Source organism: Leucoraja erinacea, chromosome 7, assembly GCF_028641065.1.
Source record: "Leucoraja erinacea ecotype New England chromosome 7, Leri_hhj_1, whole genome shotgun sequence".
Lineage (NCBI taxonomy): Eukaryota > Metazoa > Chordata > Chondrichthyes > Rajiformes > Rajidae > Leucoraja > Leucoraja erinaceus.
In genome coordinates, this window is record NC_073383.1 from 30953116 (window position 1) to 30968903 (window position 15788).

At 42.6% G+C, this 15788-nt stretch overlaps 1 protein-coding gene across 1 annotated transcript in view; it reads left to right on the forward strand.

Moving 5' to 3' along the window:
- Nucleotides 1-306: 306 nt before the first annotated feature.
- The window catches only part of slc4a10a (solute carrier family 4 member 10a), a 123745-nt gene continuing 108263 nt past the window's right edge, over nt 307-15788 (forward strand). The window contains 1 exon segment of the mRNA XM_055638141.1: nt 307-443. Within this exon segment, the coding sequence (XP_055494116.1) occupies nt 396-443 (48 nt within the window). The 5' untranslated portion in view covers nt 307-395.

The following is a 15788-nucleotide window of genomic DNA, read 5'->3' on the forward strand; positions in this document are numbered from 1 at the left end:
TTCTCTGTTTTATTCTTATTATCATCATGACCTCTAAATAGCAATTCAGACGATTAAAACATTGTAGTTTAACATTGCAAACGTTTGCTTTGCATTCAATCCAATCCGCAATTCCAGTTTGGGGTTAGGATAGCAGCTAAAAATAAAATGCTTGTATATGAAAAATTACATGTGCATCAGAAATGAGGACAGGTCTGTACAGTGCAGTCGTGCCATTGAGTTGGAGAGGACCAAGTTGGCTAAAGACTACAAGTCCCACCATCCCCCGCGCACGTCGACGGCATGCCGTTGGTGTGTGATTGGGCGCCCGCGCCCGTGTTACCTGATACGAATAGTAAGCAGCGAGGCTGTGGCTGAGTTTGGAGTCAGGTGCAGACGGCAGGCAGGAGGCAGGGATGGACATCAAGGAGCAGGGAGTACAGATGGAGCCATTGTTACCAACGGTAATTCTTCTTTGCACTTAAAAATACACATACACGTTTTTATCTGCAGGAAAACGAATAATGTTTTGCAATAATTCAATAGCATTAGAGATGAATGTGGTAAAGAGTGACCAGTGGATTACTAATGCCGTAAATGCTGCAAGTAATTGTGTTTTTAATCTGCTTTTTGTCCCAAATTGTGTGTTTTTTTCAACGAAAGCCATTGATTTAGATTTGACCAAGCATTTGATCAGACCATTGATTTGACCAGGCAGAATCCCGTCACTGGCAGAGTCCAGGCATTGATAGGACGTCAAATACGTTGTGTTTTTAAATGAAATATGTTGCGAGCACATATATATTGTCAGCAGTTAACATACAAAGCATTTTTCTGTGAGCCTTGGGCAAATTATGGATATACATTAAAGTTCACCTCAGCAAGGCTGTGAGTCATGAATGCGGAATATAAACTGGATGAATTGGCAATGGTCAGTGGCTTCTTTTTGTGTTTGTATGAATTGGAAATAAAATCCAAGGGTCGAGCTGTGAACAGACTGTGGTGGCGAGAAGGCAAGTCTTGTAGCATCGACCTGATACCGGGATAGACCCGAGGATGTATTTCTCTTGTTTCATTTGTACTGGCAACTGACACGCAGAATGACATTTTCACCAGTAATACCAGGAAACGTTGAATCTGGCAATTAAAGTTATCATCTCAAATATCCCAATACTGTCCGTTCAAAAGCTTATTTTTAAAGCTGAAAACGGTTTTCTTGACGTTATTTTGTTCCCTTTCTCATGTAGTTTTAGTGATCCCAATCTTTTTTTAACCTGAAATTAAAACTGAATCACTTCTGAAGTATATTTTGAATTAATAAATTATTAAGAATAAATTACTTCTAAAATATATTTTAAGAATGAATCACTTCTGAATTATATTTTGAATTCATGAATTATTAAGAATACATTCTGAATTCTATTTTAAGAATTAATTACTTCTGAACTATATTTTGGATGAATGCATTATTAAGAATAACTTCTGAATTACATTTGGATTAATGTATTAATGAGATATTTTAGCAGTTTTTCTTTATGAGGTTAAATTTTGCCAGCTGTTTATTAAACTGTGTGTCACATGGCACACTTTCTTCTGACTCGATGTGCCCAACATCCACTTGAGTCTTGTGTACAATAACCCAGATTTGCCTCTTCAGTGCAGTATTGACAGAGTGCAACACTGTTGAAGTGTCTGCTTTATAAATGGCTTATCATAAAATACAATCGCTTAGTTCACCTGGCCCTTGACATTATTTCATAGACAACATTATAGACAATGCTTGCCTCTCCATCAGTATCACAAAAAAAGATTCCTGTTTGTGATTGCTTTGTGAGCTTGCTACGTAGACAGTTGCTGCGCTTTCCTTTATTATGCGTATCTCGCTTCAGAAAGTATAGTTCTATTACTGTCACGAGTACCAAGGAACAGCAAAATACATCCTTTGCATTCTTCCCTACAGCCATCAGGCTATTAAACAATACAACCTCTGAACTACATAGACTTTTGTCTTTTTGCACTATTATTGGTTATTTGTTTTTGTGTATATTTGCGTGTGCATACATAGGTGCATATATATATGTGTGTGAGTGTGTATATGTGTGTGTGTATATATATGTATATACACAGTGAAACTCTTTTCTCATTTATTATATTGTTACAGAGTACAATGTTTTGCATATACTGTTGTGCTGCTGCAAATAAGAATCTCATTGTTCTGAATGGGACATATGACAATAAAACGTGACTTTAGACTCTGGACTCAAGATCAATGTTATTATTGCCATACATAAAGACAGTCCTCGACATGCAGATAAACAGCCCACAGAGCCCATATGCAATAGTTGCCAGATTTTGGCGCCATTTTACACTGTCCAAGCTACAGTTGGACAGAAAGGCCTGTTGCAGCCATCGCCACATTCAGATCGCCAGTGAGCTGTCCTTCTCTCTTTGCCGGCTCTTGATATTTCGTGCTACGGGAGGGGGGCGCCTCCCACAGCCAACCCTGAAGGCGCAGAAGGTTTGACCCCCACCCCCCGGTTCTCCGACCGGCCGTTTGTCCAGTGTCTGCTGGTGTCACCAACTCGATCACACTCAAAATCTTTGATATGACCCAAGCTATGAAAAGTGCAAGCTTTTCTCTCAATCTTGATCGATTTACGAAAGCTGACCAGCAAAGGTTTTTTGTAACAATCTTGGCTTGTTTTTAAAATAAATCAAATGTCTTATTTAATTTTTTTTAATTGTCCTGACCTATAAATAAGCTGCTAAATTTAATTTTCTATAAAATTAGCAATGTACATGGGGATTTGAATTAATCATTATGACCTTTAAATGGGTAAATCTGGAACATTGGATTGATAAAGTGATTTGGCAAATGTTTTAATTTTTTGGTCTCAAAAATGTAACAATCCCAAAAAACTGAGATTAATATGCTGCTGTTGATAAGCTTTTAATGATAGACGTGGATTTGGGTAACTTTATCAGAAAGACTACCTTTGTGGGTTAATGTTCAAATTATTTTTCGAGTCGTGTTTATTTTGTATTAATTTTAAATGTGGCAACATTTTAAATGTAGAATCGTAAAACTTTCCAAACAAGAAGGCTATGTTTCAGGTTTCCTCACACATCCCAAAGACGTGTGGGTTTGTAGGTTAATTGACCCTCTGTAAATTGTCCCTAGTGTGTAGGGAGTGGTTGAGAACGTGGGATAACATAGAACTAGTGTGAATGGATGGTCGATAGTTGGTGTGGACTCAGTGGATTGAAGTACCTGCTTCCATGCTGTTTTTCTAAACTAAAAGCTATGTTTTTTTTCTTATTATCAGATTTGTTTGCTAATGAATATGTTGTTTCTTCAACCTTCACTTACAATGGAAACGACATGCCCTCAATGTTTCTTTTCTACCCAACTTGTGTCCTTGACATCATTCCTTCTCAAAATAGGAAGTACAAAATAAGACTCACTGCTCTAATTGTAGTGACATTATTACTTGTATATATTTAGTATTATCCATTTGGTTTTGCATCTAACGACACAGCCAAAAACTAGTATTTGTTGTTATCCCAGGTTTTTCAACTTAGACTAGAGGACATGGCTTCAAGCTGAACAAGACAAGTTTAAAGAAGATGTGTAGGGCAAGTATTTTATACACAGAAGATGGTGGTGCCTGGAATGTGCTGCCAGGGGTGGTGGTTGAGGCAGATAGGATAGTGGCAGATATGATATTGGTGTTTAGAGATACAACACGGAAACAGGCCCTACGGCCTACCGAGTCCGTACTAACCAGTGATCCCTGTGCATTAACGCTATGTTAAACATACTAGGGACAATTTACACTTACACCAAGCCAGTTAACCTACAAACCTGTACGCCTTTGGAGTGTCGGAGGAAACCGAAGATGTCGCAGAAAACCCATGGGGAGAATCTACGAACTCCGTACAGACAGAAGCCGTAGTTGGGATCAAACCTAGGTCTCAAACGCTGTAAAGCAGCAACTTTAACGCCACGCCACCGTGTCACCCTGCAGGGAATAGAGGGATATGGAACAGGCAGAGGAGATTACTTTAACTTGTCGTTGTGTTCAGCTTGGGCATTTTGGGCTGAAAGAGATGCTCTATGCTCTCCTTTCATTGAAACTCTTAATTTCTCTGCTGTGTCCTGTTGTCAACTAACTTACTTGGTATGGTCAGTCCAGCACCCAAGTATAGACACAAAATGCAGGAGTAACTCAGCGGGACAGGCAGCATCTCTGGAGCGAAGGGATGGGTGATGTTTCGGGCCGAGACTTTTCTTCAGACTGATGTCAGGGGAGATGCGGGTACATAGATAAGGAAGTGCAAGGTGTGAAAACAAGACAAAGGGAAGTTGATCAAGGAAAATGTAGCAAATGTAGAAAATATTTTTAGCTGGGAGAAGGTAACAACAGAGCAAACGGAGTTAAAATTTAGTTGGAGGCAGTAAGACTGGTCAGAGAACTGGGAAGGCGGAGGGATGGAGAGAGAGAAAAAGCAAGGGTTACTTGAAGTTGGAGAAGTCAATGTTCATACCAGCAGCCCAAACAAAATATGAGCTACTGTTCCACCAATTTGTGCTGGGCCTCACTCTGACAATGGAGGAGGCCCAGGACAGTAAGGTCAGTGTGGGAATGGGAGGGGGAGTTAAAGTGTTTAGCAACCGGTGTATTTTTTTGTTTATATTCAGTTTAAACCAGCATCTGAAATTCCTTCCAGCACCAAGTATGATGTGCATTATATAGTACCATTTTCAAGATGTGGAATTGACACTGGACAGAGAATATCTAAGACTTGAACAAAGGATTATAACTAATAGTCATACATCGTGTAAACAGGCCCCTTGGCCAAACTTGTTCTCACCGATCAATATGCTAGTCCCACCTGTCTGCGTTTGGCCCATATCCTTCTAAACCAATCCTATCCATGTACCTGTCTAAATGTTTCTTAAATGTTGTGACAACACCTGCCTCAACTACCTCCTCTCGTAGCTCATTCCATACATCCACCTTTCTTTGTGAGAAAAATAAGTTTCCCTATCAAGATTCCTATTAAATCTCCCCCCCCCCCCCCCCCCCCCCCCCTACTTTAAACCTATGTCCTCTGGTTCTCAATTCCCCAACTCTGGGTAAAAGACTGTGTACTTACCCAGTTACCCTATCTATTCCTCATGTTCATTAGTTATCGGAGCAGAATTGGGCCATTCAGCCCATTGAGTCTATTCCGCCATTCAATCGTGGCTGATCTATCTTTTCCTCTCACCCCATTCTCCTGCCTTCTCCCCCTGACACCCCTACTAATCAAATATCTGTCAGTCTCTGCCTAAAAAATATATATTCCCCTCATGATCTTGTTTCCTGATGGCTTTTGGAGTTGAACAAAGGTAGCAGAATGAATGGGTTTCCTGATGGAATCCCAGAGTGTGGGGGCCCCATGGGCTGTGGGCTTGAGTACTGCAATCCGAAAGGAAGACGGGTGGGAGAGATGGATTTAAGGCCACAATACACAGGATGGGACAGGAATTGGGGAATAGGAGGCAGGTTTTTGACGGAGATTCCCATTGTTGTTTAATTCTTGCTAATAAATTGAATCACACAAGGGTATTTTAACTGAATCTTGATTTCAGCAGAACATTATGCATGCTCTATAAAACACAAAGATGAGTAACATGTCCCTCAGCATTCTCAATGGAACAGTTCTTTGCACAGTGCTAAATATCAGAGGAGAGAATACTTTAAACAAGATTTGGCTTATACCATTTTAGTTTAGAGTTCTTCTGGGTCCGTTAGTCTTTTGGTTGTAGACCAAGGGGACAATGCTTTCTATGGCTTTATAATTGTTAATGGTTCAGATACAATGATAAAAGGTTTAAGGGTAATTCAAGTCGTACAAGACGTTGGTGAGCCCATATTTAGAGTATTACACTCTGTTTTAGTCACCCTGTTATAGGCAAGATGTTGTCAAGCTGGAAACGGCTCAATGAAGATTTACGAGGATGTTGCCAGGACTTAAGGGCCTGAGCTATAGGGAGTGGTTGGGTAGGTGTGGACTATTCCTTGGAGTGCAGGAGGATGAGAGGTGATCTTATAGAGGTGAATAATATCATGAGAGGAATAGATAGGATAAATGTGCTCAGTCTTTTAGAGTAGGGGAATTGAAAACCAGGGGACATGGGTTTGAAGGGGGGGAAAGATTTAATAGGAACCTGAGGGACAACGTCTTTGCATAACGGGTGGTTGGTGTATGGAATGAGCTGTCAGAGGAGGTGGTTGAGGCAGGTGCTATCACAACATTTAAAAGTCATTTGGATAGGTGTATGAATAGAAAAGGTTTAGAGGGATATGGGCCGAACCCTGGCAGGTGGGGCTAGTGGATGGGTGATGTTTTGGATTGGAACTCTTCAAATTGAGTGTAATGGGGTGGAGAAAGTTTAGTTTAGAGATACAGCTTGAAAGTGGGCCCTTCGGCCCAATGACTCCGCACCGGCCAGCAATCACCCCATATACTAGTTCTATCCTACACACTAGGACCAATTTGCAGGTCAATTAACCCACAAACAATAGACAATAGGTGCAGGAGTAGGCCATTCAGCCCTTCGAGCCAGCGCCTGTACGTCTTTGGAGGAAACCAGAGCACCCGGGGAAAACCAACGCGGTCACAGGGAGAATGTGCAAATTCCAAACAGAGAGTACTTGTAGTCAGGATCGAACCCGGGTCTCCGGCTGTGTAAGGCAGCAACTCTATCTGTGCGTCACAGTTCCGCCCTGGAAGAGAGGTGCAAGAGAGGTGGGGGTGGGACACGGCTTGGCAGATGAGGAGATTGGGGTGGGGTTGGCAGATGGGTAGACAAAGGCCAGAGATAAGCGGATAACTAAAGACTGAGATAAAGAGAGGTGTGAAAGGAGAAATAGGTGGAAGGGGATGGGGTGGGGGTTGGAGGGTCAAATGGGTCCACATCCAGGTGGTGAAAAAGGCAGAGAGGGGGAAGAATAAAAGCACGGTTTCCACTGATTTTAAAGGGGGAGGGGGAAGAAGAATTGAAGCTTGAGGAGAGGCAGGACAAAGCTTGACAAGTAATAGGTGCATACAGCTGGGCCGCACAGTGGAGCAACGGTAGAGTTGCTGCCTTAAGGGCCTGTCCCACTTGCCGATTTTTTTCCGGCGACTGCCAGCATCATTGACTGACGTATCAGGGTTGCCAAAAGATTTTGAACATTTCAAAATCCAGCAGCAACGAAAAAATGTTGCGACACTTGAAACACCGCGCGTCAATACAGCGTCACGCCGCATCACACCGCGACTATTTTGTTGGCCTGATATGTCAGTCAATGATGCCGGCAGTCGCCGAAAAATATCCCCAAGTGGGACAGGCCCTTTACAGCGCTAGAGACCCGGGTTCAATCCTGACTACGGGTGCTGTCTGTATAGAGTTTGCACGTTCTCCCTGCGACAGCAGGATTTTTCTCTGGGTGCCCCGGTTTCCTCCCACACTCCAAAGACGTGCAGGATTGCAGGTTAATTGACTTCAGTAAATTGTGAATTGCCCCTAGTGTGTAGGATTGTGTTAGTGTACGGCTGATCACTAGTCGGTGTAGACTCAGTGGGCCGAAGGGCCTGTCTCCACACTGTATCTCTAAAGTCTAAAGATGAGGATGATTTTATGATGGGTAATGGTTGGACAAAGGCCAGAGATGAAAAGACAGAAGGTGTGATACAAAGGGTTGAAGAGATGCTGATTGTGAAGCTGGAGGAAGGAATGTGGGTGGAGGGGGGAGAGTAGCAACGGATTTGAGTCCAGGTGGGGCACAGGGAAAGGTGTGGAGAGGGATAAAACCCTGGTTCGCCTCCTGATCGTGCTCTATTTCGGGTGACTGAAAAGCGTAGATATCCACAATATTCCGCAAGGACATGAACAGACATGCCCACACTCCCTTGGCAGTCAGGCAGCCTGCGAGTGTTCAACGTCAAAGTGTACGTCAGGCATAATCACTCCATTATGGAGCCTTTCAGTGCTTCTCAAATAGTATTTCCTGGACTCAAGGGCTTTAAGATTTGACACGACATTTGAGGAAAAAATACTCTCAATGATAATCCCTGGTTAAAAGAACTACACTGTTTACAACCCAGCGGTACATAATCGGTTGATTACAAATTGGTTTTATAATTTAGGGTCAATAAGAGTGTTCATTATTCTGACATTTTTTGAATGAGTATATCAATAAATGTGTTTAATTAAAGCAAAGATTCTTTTAAATTACATAAAATGTATAAATTTCTGACCATAGGAATAGCACCTGCAAAAGATTGATTTTGCATCTATTTTAAGTCTTTTTAACATTTATTTTTTCAAAAAGTAGATGTTATTGTTTTATACATTAGAGATACAGTGTGGATGTAATGTTTAGTGACATTTTGGGTTGGGACCCTGCTTTAAAGTGATTATAGTAGGAGGAGAACATTTGTTTGGAGATACAGCGTGGAAACAGACCATTCGGCCCAGCCAGACCGTACTGACCAGCAATTGACTCGTATGCTAGTTCTATCCTGCACACCAGGGACAATTTTGTTTTTATGGAAGCCTATTAACCTATAAACTCGGCTGCTTATGAAAGTGGGAGGGAACTGGAGCACCTGGAGAAAACCCATGTGGTCACGGGGAGAACGTACAAACTCCATGCAGATAGAACCCGTTGTCAGGATTGAACCCGGGTCTCTGGTGTTGTAAGGCAGCAACTCTACCGGTGCACACTTTGTCGCCCCTTATTTCACATTGCAGAATTCAATGTTCATACTGTTGGCTTGTAGGTTACCCAAATGGAATATGGGGTGATGTTCTTCCAGTTTGTGTGTGGCTTCACTGACAGTGGAGGAGGCCCATGACAGAAAGGTCAGTGTGGGAATGGGAATGGGAAGGGGAGTTAAAATGGTTAGCAACCGGGGGACCCAGTAGGCTTTGGTGGACCGAGTGCATGTTTTTGGTGAAACGATGGCCTGGTCTACTGCACTGCTGCGTGGTCCACTCTGCTGGGATTCTGGGGTGAAAAGGTTGCACAATATGTATTTACACACTGAATGGTAGGGATTTAGGAGTGCAGGTACATAGTTCCTTGAAAGTGGCATTACAAGAAGATATGCTGGTGATTGAATGAATACTTTATTGTCATATATGACAAGTCACAGTGAAATTATTTTTCACAATGTCTGTGCTGAACACTATGCCAACTCATATCCTCTGCCTCATGTAATCCATGTACCTCCATTTACTGCATATCCATGTGCCTATCTACAAGTCTCTTAAATGTAATCAATTCAAACTCAAGTACAATGGGTAGAGCCAAGGGGGAAGAACTAAACTGGGGCTTGGAGGGATTGTGGACATTAAGAACATGAATCAATACAGTACAGCACAGAAGCAGACCCTTAAGCCCATAATGTCAGTGCGGAAAATGATGCCAAGATAAATTAATCCCCACTACCTTCACATGATCCATATCCCGCTATTCCCTGCCTATCCATGTGCCTATCTAAAGGCCACTTAAATGTCATTATCGTATCTGCCCACTCCACCACCCTAGTACAGCACAGGAACAGACACTTTGCCCAAGTTAATTGAACGCAAGCACTGACTTCTGTAAATTAAATTGTTGGTATCTTGTAAGCATTAAATGGAATAAACTGGAAAATTCATGACAAGGTTGTATTATTTATGGCTAGTAGACATGAATAATATCAATAGAGCAAGAAAGGGCGTTAATGCCCATTTAACTTGATCTGTTCAAGGGCGATCTTGGCTGATTTTAAAATTGGCTTCAGTTCCACATCACAGCCCAAATGTTATATCCTATCATCCAAAAATATATATTCAGTCGAAATTACAGTCACTGTTTACCACCATCATCTGAAGAAGGGTCCCGACTTGAAATGTCATCCATCCACGTTCTCCAGAGATGCTGCCTGACTTACTGAGCTACGCTAGCACTCTGTGTCTATCTTTACCACCATCACTTTCCACAACTGAGCTTGCTATTTCAAACTAGCCAAATACCACCAATTTAATTTCTAGAGGTTCAGACTTTGCTTTCTACTGCCAACAAGTGCTGAAATAATTATTTTGTGAGAAACAAAACAATTGTAGGGTTGACAGTCAGAACCTTATTACTGGTGTGACTACAAGAGTTTGAAACAAACAACTGTAGATGCTGGTCAACATGCAAAAGGACAACCATTTCTGGAGTATCTGTAACTCCGCGGGTCAGGCAGCATCTCTGGAGAACATGGATAGGTGACATTTTGGGTTGGGAGTCTTGTTCAGACTGATCTGAAATGTAACCTATCCATGTTCTCCAGAGATGCTGTGTGACCCGCTGAGTTACAGATACGGGCTACCTTCTAAGTGAAATAGTTGCCCCTGAGATCCTTGTTAATTCCCCCCTCTCTCCTTAAACCTGTGCCCTCAGTGGTTGCGGCAGGAAGGACTGGATCATATACAAATGGTCTAGGGGCCCAAATACATCACTTATAGTTTCTCTTGTCTGTGTGAACTTTAGTTAAACTGTTTAACTTTAGTTTAATTTGGATTCTAGCTGTTTACTACCACCACTAATAAAACTATTATAATGAATAAAACAAACTTTGCGACTACGGCCACGGTGGCACATAGAAACATAGAAAATTGGTGCAGGAGTAGGCCATTCGGCCCTTTGAGCCTGCACCACCATTCAATATGATCATGGCTGATCCCATTGCACAGCAGTAGAGATGCTGCCTTGCAGCGCTGGGCACACAGTTCGATCCCGACTATGGGTACTTGTCTTCCCGAGACCGCATGGGTTTTCTCCGAGATCTTTGGTTTCCTCCCACACTCCAAAGACGTACAGTTTGTAGGTTAATTGGCTTGTTGTATGTGTAAATTGTCCCTAGTGTGTGTGGGATAATGTTAATAGAACATAGAAACATCGAAAAATAGGTTCAGGAGTAGGCCATTCGCCCCTTCGAGCCAGCACCGCCATGATCTTGGCTGATCATCTAAAATCAGTACCCGGCTCCTGCTTTTCCCCCCATATCCCTTGATTCCTTTAGCCCAAAGAACTAAATCAAGCTCCTTCTTGGAAAAAAAATCCAGTGAATTGGCCTCCACTGTCTTCTGTGGCAGAGAATTCCACAGATTCACAACTCTCTGGGTGAAAACGTTTTTCCTCATCTCAGTCCTAAATGGCCTACACCTTATTCTTAAAAAGTGACCCCTGGTTGTGGACTCTCCCAACATTGGGGAAAAGCAATAATGTGCTTCCGCAAATTAGGACACCAAAACTGCAGTTGCGATCTCACCAGGGCCCTGTACAACTGCAGTAGGACCTCCTTGCTCCTAAACTCAAATACGCATTGAAGACCAACATGCCAGTAGCTTTCTTCACTACCTGCTGTACCTGCATGTTACTTTCAGTGACTGATGTACAAGCACACCCAAGTCTCATTGCACCTCCCCTTTTCCTAATCTGACACCATTCAGATAATAATTTGCCTTCCCGGTTTTTCCATCAATGTGGATAACCTCATTTATCCACCTTATACTGCATCTGCCATGCACCCAACCTATCCAAGTCACCCTGCAGCCTCATAGCATCCTCCTCGCAGCCCACACTGCCACGCAGCTTTGTGGCATCCATTTACCACAGATATCACATTTAATTTCCTCATCTAAATCGTTAATATATATTGTAAATAACTGGTGCCCCGACACCGAGCCTTGAGGCACTCCACCAGTCACTGCCTGCCATTCTGAAAAGGACCTGTTAACTCCTACTCTTTACTTCCCCTCTGCCAACCAGTTCTCTATCCATGTCAATACCCTACCGCTAATACTATGTGCTCTAATTTTGCACAGTAATCTCTTGTGTGGGACCTTGTCAAAGGTTTTTTGAAAGTCCAGATACACCACAACCACTGGTTCTCCCTTATAGACATAGAAACATAGAAAATAGGTGCAGGAGTAGTCCATTCGGCCCTTCGAGCCTGCACCGCCATTCAATATGATCATGGCTGATCATCCAACTCGGTATCCTGTACCTGCTTTCTCTCCATACCCCCTGATCCCTTTAGCCACAAGGGCCACATTCCTTCCATTCTACTTGTTACATCCTCAAAATTCCAGAAGATTAGTGAAGCATGATTTCCCCTTAATGTGTGGGAATCGCTGGTCAGTGCGCACTTGGTGGGCCGAAGGGCCTGTTTCCACCTTGTATCTCTAAACCAAACTATTTCAGACCAGCTGTGTAAATGCATGAGTTCACAAAGCGTAGACAGTATGTGAATTTTAATCAAACAGTGTGGACAAACCAGATGATGATGATCAAATAAAAATTGATATTTGAGCTAATGGTGTCCATAGCTAAACTAAGGTTGAGATAGTTCTGCGATCAGTGAGTCCACCATTCGTCTGTTCAAGCCGAACCACTATGGAAGACTGTACATTAATTTGGTTATATGTTTAATTTTAGCAATTTAAATTATTTTGACATTTTAGCTAATGTATTCATCTGGCATGAACATAAGTGAAATAAATTTGCTTCAAATACTGCATTAAAGATCACTGTTTAGTAACACCTATTCGATATTTTCAGCTTGACCTATTAATTTTCTGCACTTGGGCATTGAGGCTGAATTTCCAGGCTGAACATGGAACATAGAACAGGACAGTACAGCATAGAACATTCCCTTCAGCCCACAATGTCTGTGCCGAACATGATGCCAAGTTAAGCTTGTCTCCTCTGCCTGCACGTGATCCATATCCCTCCTTTTCCTGCATATCCATGTGCCTGTCTAAAAGCCTCTGTAATGTAATTCTCATATCTGCCTCCATCACCACCCCTGACAATGCATTCCAGGCACCCACTACACTCTGTGTTTATTTTATTTTTTAAACACAGCCCCTCTCCCCTTTAAAGGTATGCCCTCTGGTCTTTGATATTCACAGGTACACAAAAATGCTGGAGAAACTCAGCGGGTGCAGCAGCATCTATGGAGCGAAGGAAATAGGCAACGTTTCGGGCCGAAACCCTTCTTCAGACTAATAGGGGGTGGCGGGGAGAAGGAAGGAAAAAGGAGGAGCCTGGTATTCACACCCTGGGGAAAAGGGTTCTGATTGCCTCCTCTATTGATGCCCCTCATATTTTTATGTAATTTCAATCAGTAAAACAATCCTCTCATAATTTTATATTCATCTAACAGGGCTCCCTCAATCTCCGGCATTCCAGAGAAAACAAACCAACATCTCCTTGTAGCTAATGCCTGCTCATCCAGGCAGCATTCTGCTAAACCTCCTCTGCACCTTCTCCATAGCCGCTGCATCCTTCCTGTAATGGGGTGACCAGAACTGCAAGCAATACTCCAAATATGGCCTATGCAAAGTTGACTGTTGTGGCTCTAAGACAGATTAGGTTTATTTCTTATTGTCCTGTGTACAGAGATACAGTGAAAATCTTTGTTTTGCATGCAATTCAAACAGATCAGATATGCCATACATAAATACAATGGCCAACTCTAGTACAATAGGTGGGGCAAAGGGGAAGATACAGCATAGAATATGGTTATATTCTATCCCGTCAGCGGAAAGACTATACACGAGTACAATCAAGCCATCCGCAGTGTACAGATGCATGATAAAGGGAATAATGTTTAGTGCAAGATAAAATCCACGAGAGTCCGATTAGAGATTGTCCCAAGGGTCTCCAGGGAGTTAGATGGGAGATCAAGACAGCTCTCTAGTTGTTGGTAAGATGGATCAAATAGAATGTAGTTCAACAATATAGCACATCAGTTCAATCAACAAAGTCCGGTGTCCGCAGTGGGGTGGAGGTTAATTGGACAGTACCCTAACTTATGGAGGTACCGTTCAGAAGCCTGATAACAGACGGGAAGAAGCTGTTCCCGAGTCTGGTGGTGCGTGGTTTCAGGCTTCTGTACCTTCTGCTGGATGGGAGCTGGGAGAAGAAGGAATGAACATGGTGGGATGAACCGCCACTTGAGAGCAACCTTCTCTCTGCTGTTTTAGGTTGATTGGTATGTGGGAAGGTTGTTGCTGCATCCTACGCAGGGATAGATTCTCTTGGCTTGGAGTTCCTGCCAGTCCCTTGTTTAACTAGAACCCTGTGGCTTCACAATGCAGTGACATCTCGTCTGACGAAGTGGAGTAGTCCTCCATGTTGGCGCTGCAGGATCAAGACGCAAAACATCTCCTTTAGTTTTGTTTATTGCCATGTGTACCGAGGAACAGTGAAAAGCATTTTTTATTGCGTGCTATCCTGTCAGCAGAAAGACTATACATGATTACAATCAAGCCATTTACTTGTACTGTTTAGTGCAAGATAATGTTTAGTGTAAGATAAAGTCCAGTAAAGTCTGATTAGAGATAGTCCCAAGGGTCTCCAAATTAGTTAGATGGGAGATCAGGACAGCTCTCTAAATGTTGGTAAGATAACTCAGTTGCCTGCTACTGTCCCTGAATCTGGAGGTGTGCGTTTTCACACTTCTGTACCTTTTGCCTGATGGGAGAAGGGAGAAAAGGGAGTAACTGAGTTGAGACTGGTCCTTGATTATGCTTGTGGCATTGATTAAAATGGTTTGTCCATTGCCTCCATGGATGCTGCCTGGCCTGCTGTGTTCCACCAGCACATTGGATTGTTTTGTGCTCAAGATGCCAGCATCTGCAGTGTCTTGTGTCTTCAGAACTGTATTGGGTGAACCACAGGTCCTTCGTCTGTTGCTCCTCCACGCAAACATTCAAAATGAGGAAGGGATGCTGGATTTTTCCAGAACTAAAAAACCCTATTTGAAGCCACTTGCAATTGTTATACATGAAGTGCACACTTTTTAGCGTCATAGAGTCATACAGCATGGAAACAGGCCCTTTGGCCCATCCTGCCACCACTGGCCAACATGTCCCAGCTACACTCATCCCACCTGTCTGCATTTGGCCCTTATCCCTCTAAACTTGTCCTATCCATGTACCTGTCTAAATGTTTCTTAAACATTTTCTCAGGCAAGGCTTCATACATTAAACAACACCATATGCTCACAGACCAAGTTTTGCTTTTGGCCGACGCAACCTGAGTATTTCCAGAATTTTCTGTTATTTTAGATTTCCAGCATCTGCACTTTTGTGCAGAGGCCATGATTTTTTTTAAAACACGCTCTTGATTTTATTTATTTTTTGTGAAAAGCTTTGATGTTTTGGGCCGGAATCCTGTAGCATTAAGATCAACATTGCATCAGATTGAAAATCTTCATCAAGACCTGTAAACCAGGCTGTCTTTACTCGTGCCCTACACATCCACAGAGCTCGTCATCAGCTCATTAAAGCTAACCGCAGTTGACATTTGTAACGTCATTGTACATCCAAATCAATTGTGTTCTGTGCATGCTTTTTTTTCATTATTTGCAGAGTAGCCTGAAGATGTACATTTACTGCCCTACTTACAGCCATCTGATGCTAGACTATTGGAGGATTGTTGCCTAGAGATTAGATTGCCAACATTGATATTTGTCCATGGGGCAAATTAATGTTGCTGATTTGAATTGATCATGAACACAGAACTAATGCTGGAGAATAGTGTCACATGAACAGGCCCTTTGGCCCAACTCACCCATGAAACCAAGATGCTCTATCTAATATGGTCCCTGCATTTAGCCCTTATCTGGCCCTAGTCTATTGTCACGTGTACCGAGGTACAGTGAAAAGCTCTTTTTTGTTGCAAGCTATCCAGTCAGTGGAAAGACTATACATGATTACAATCAAGGTG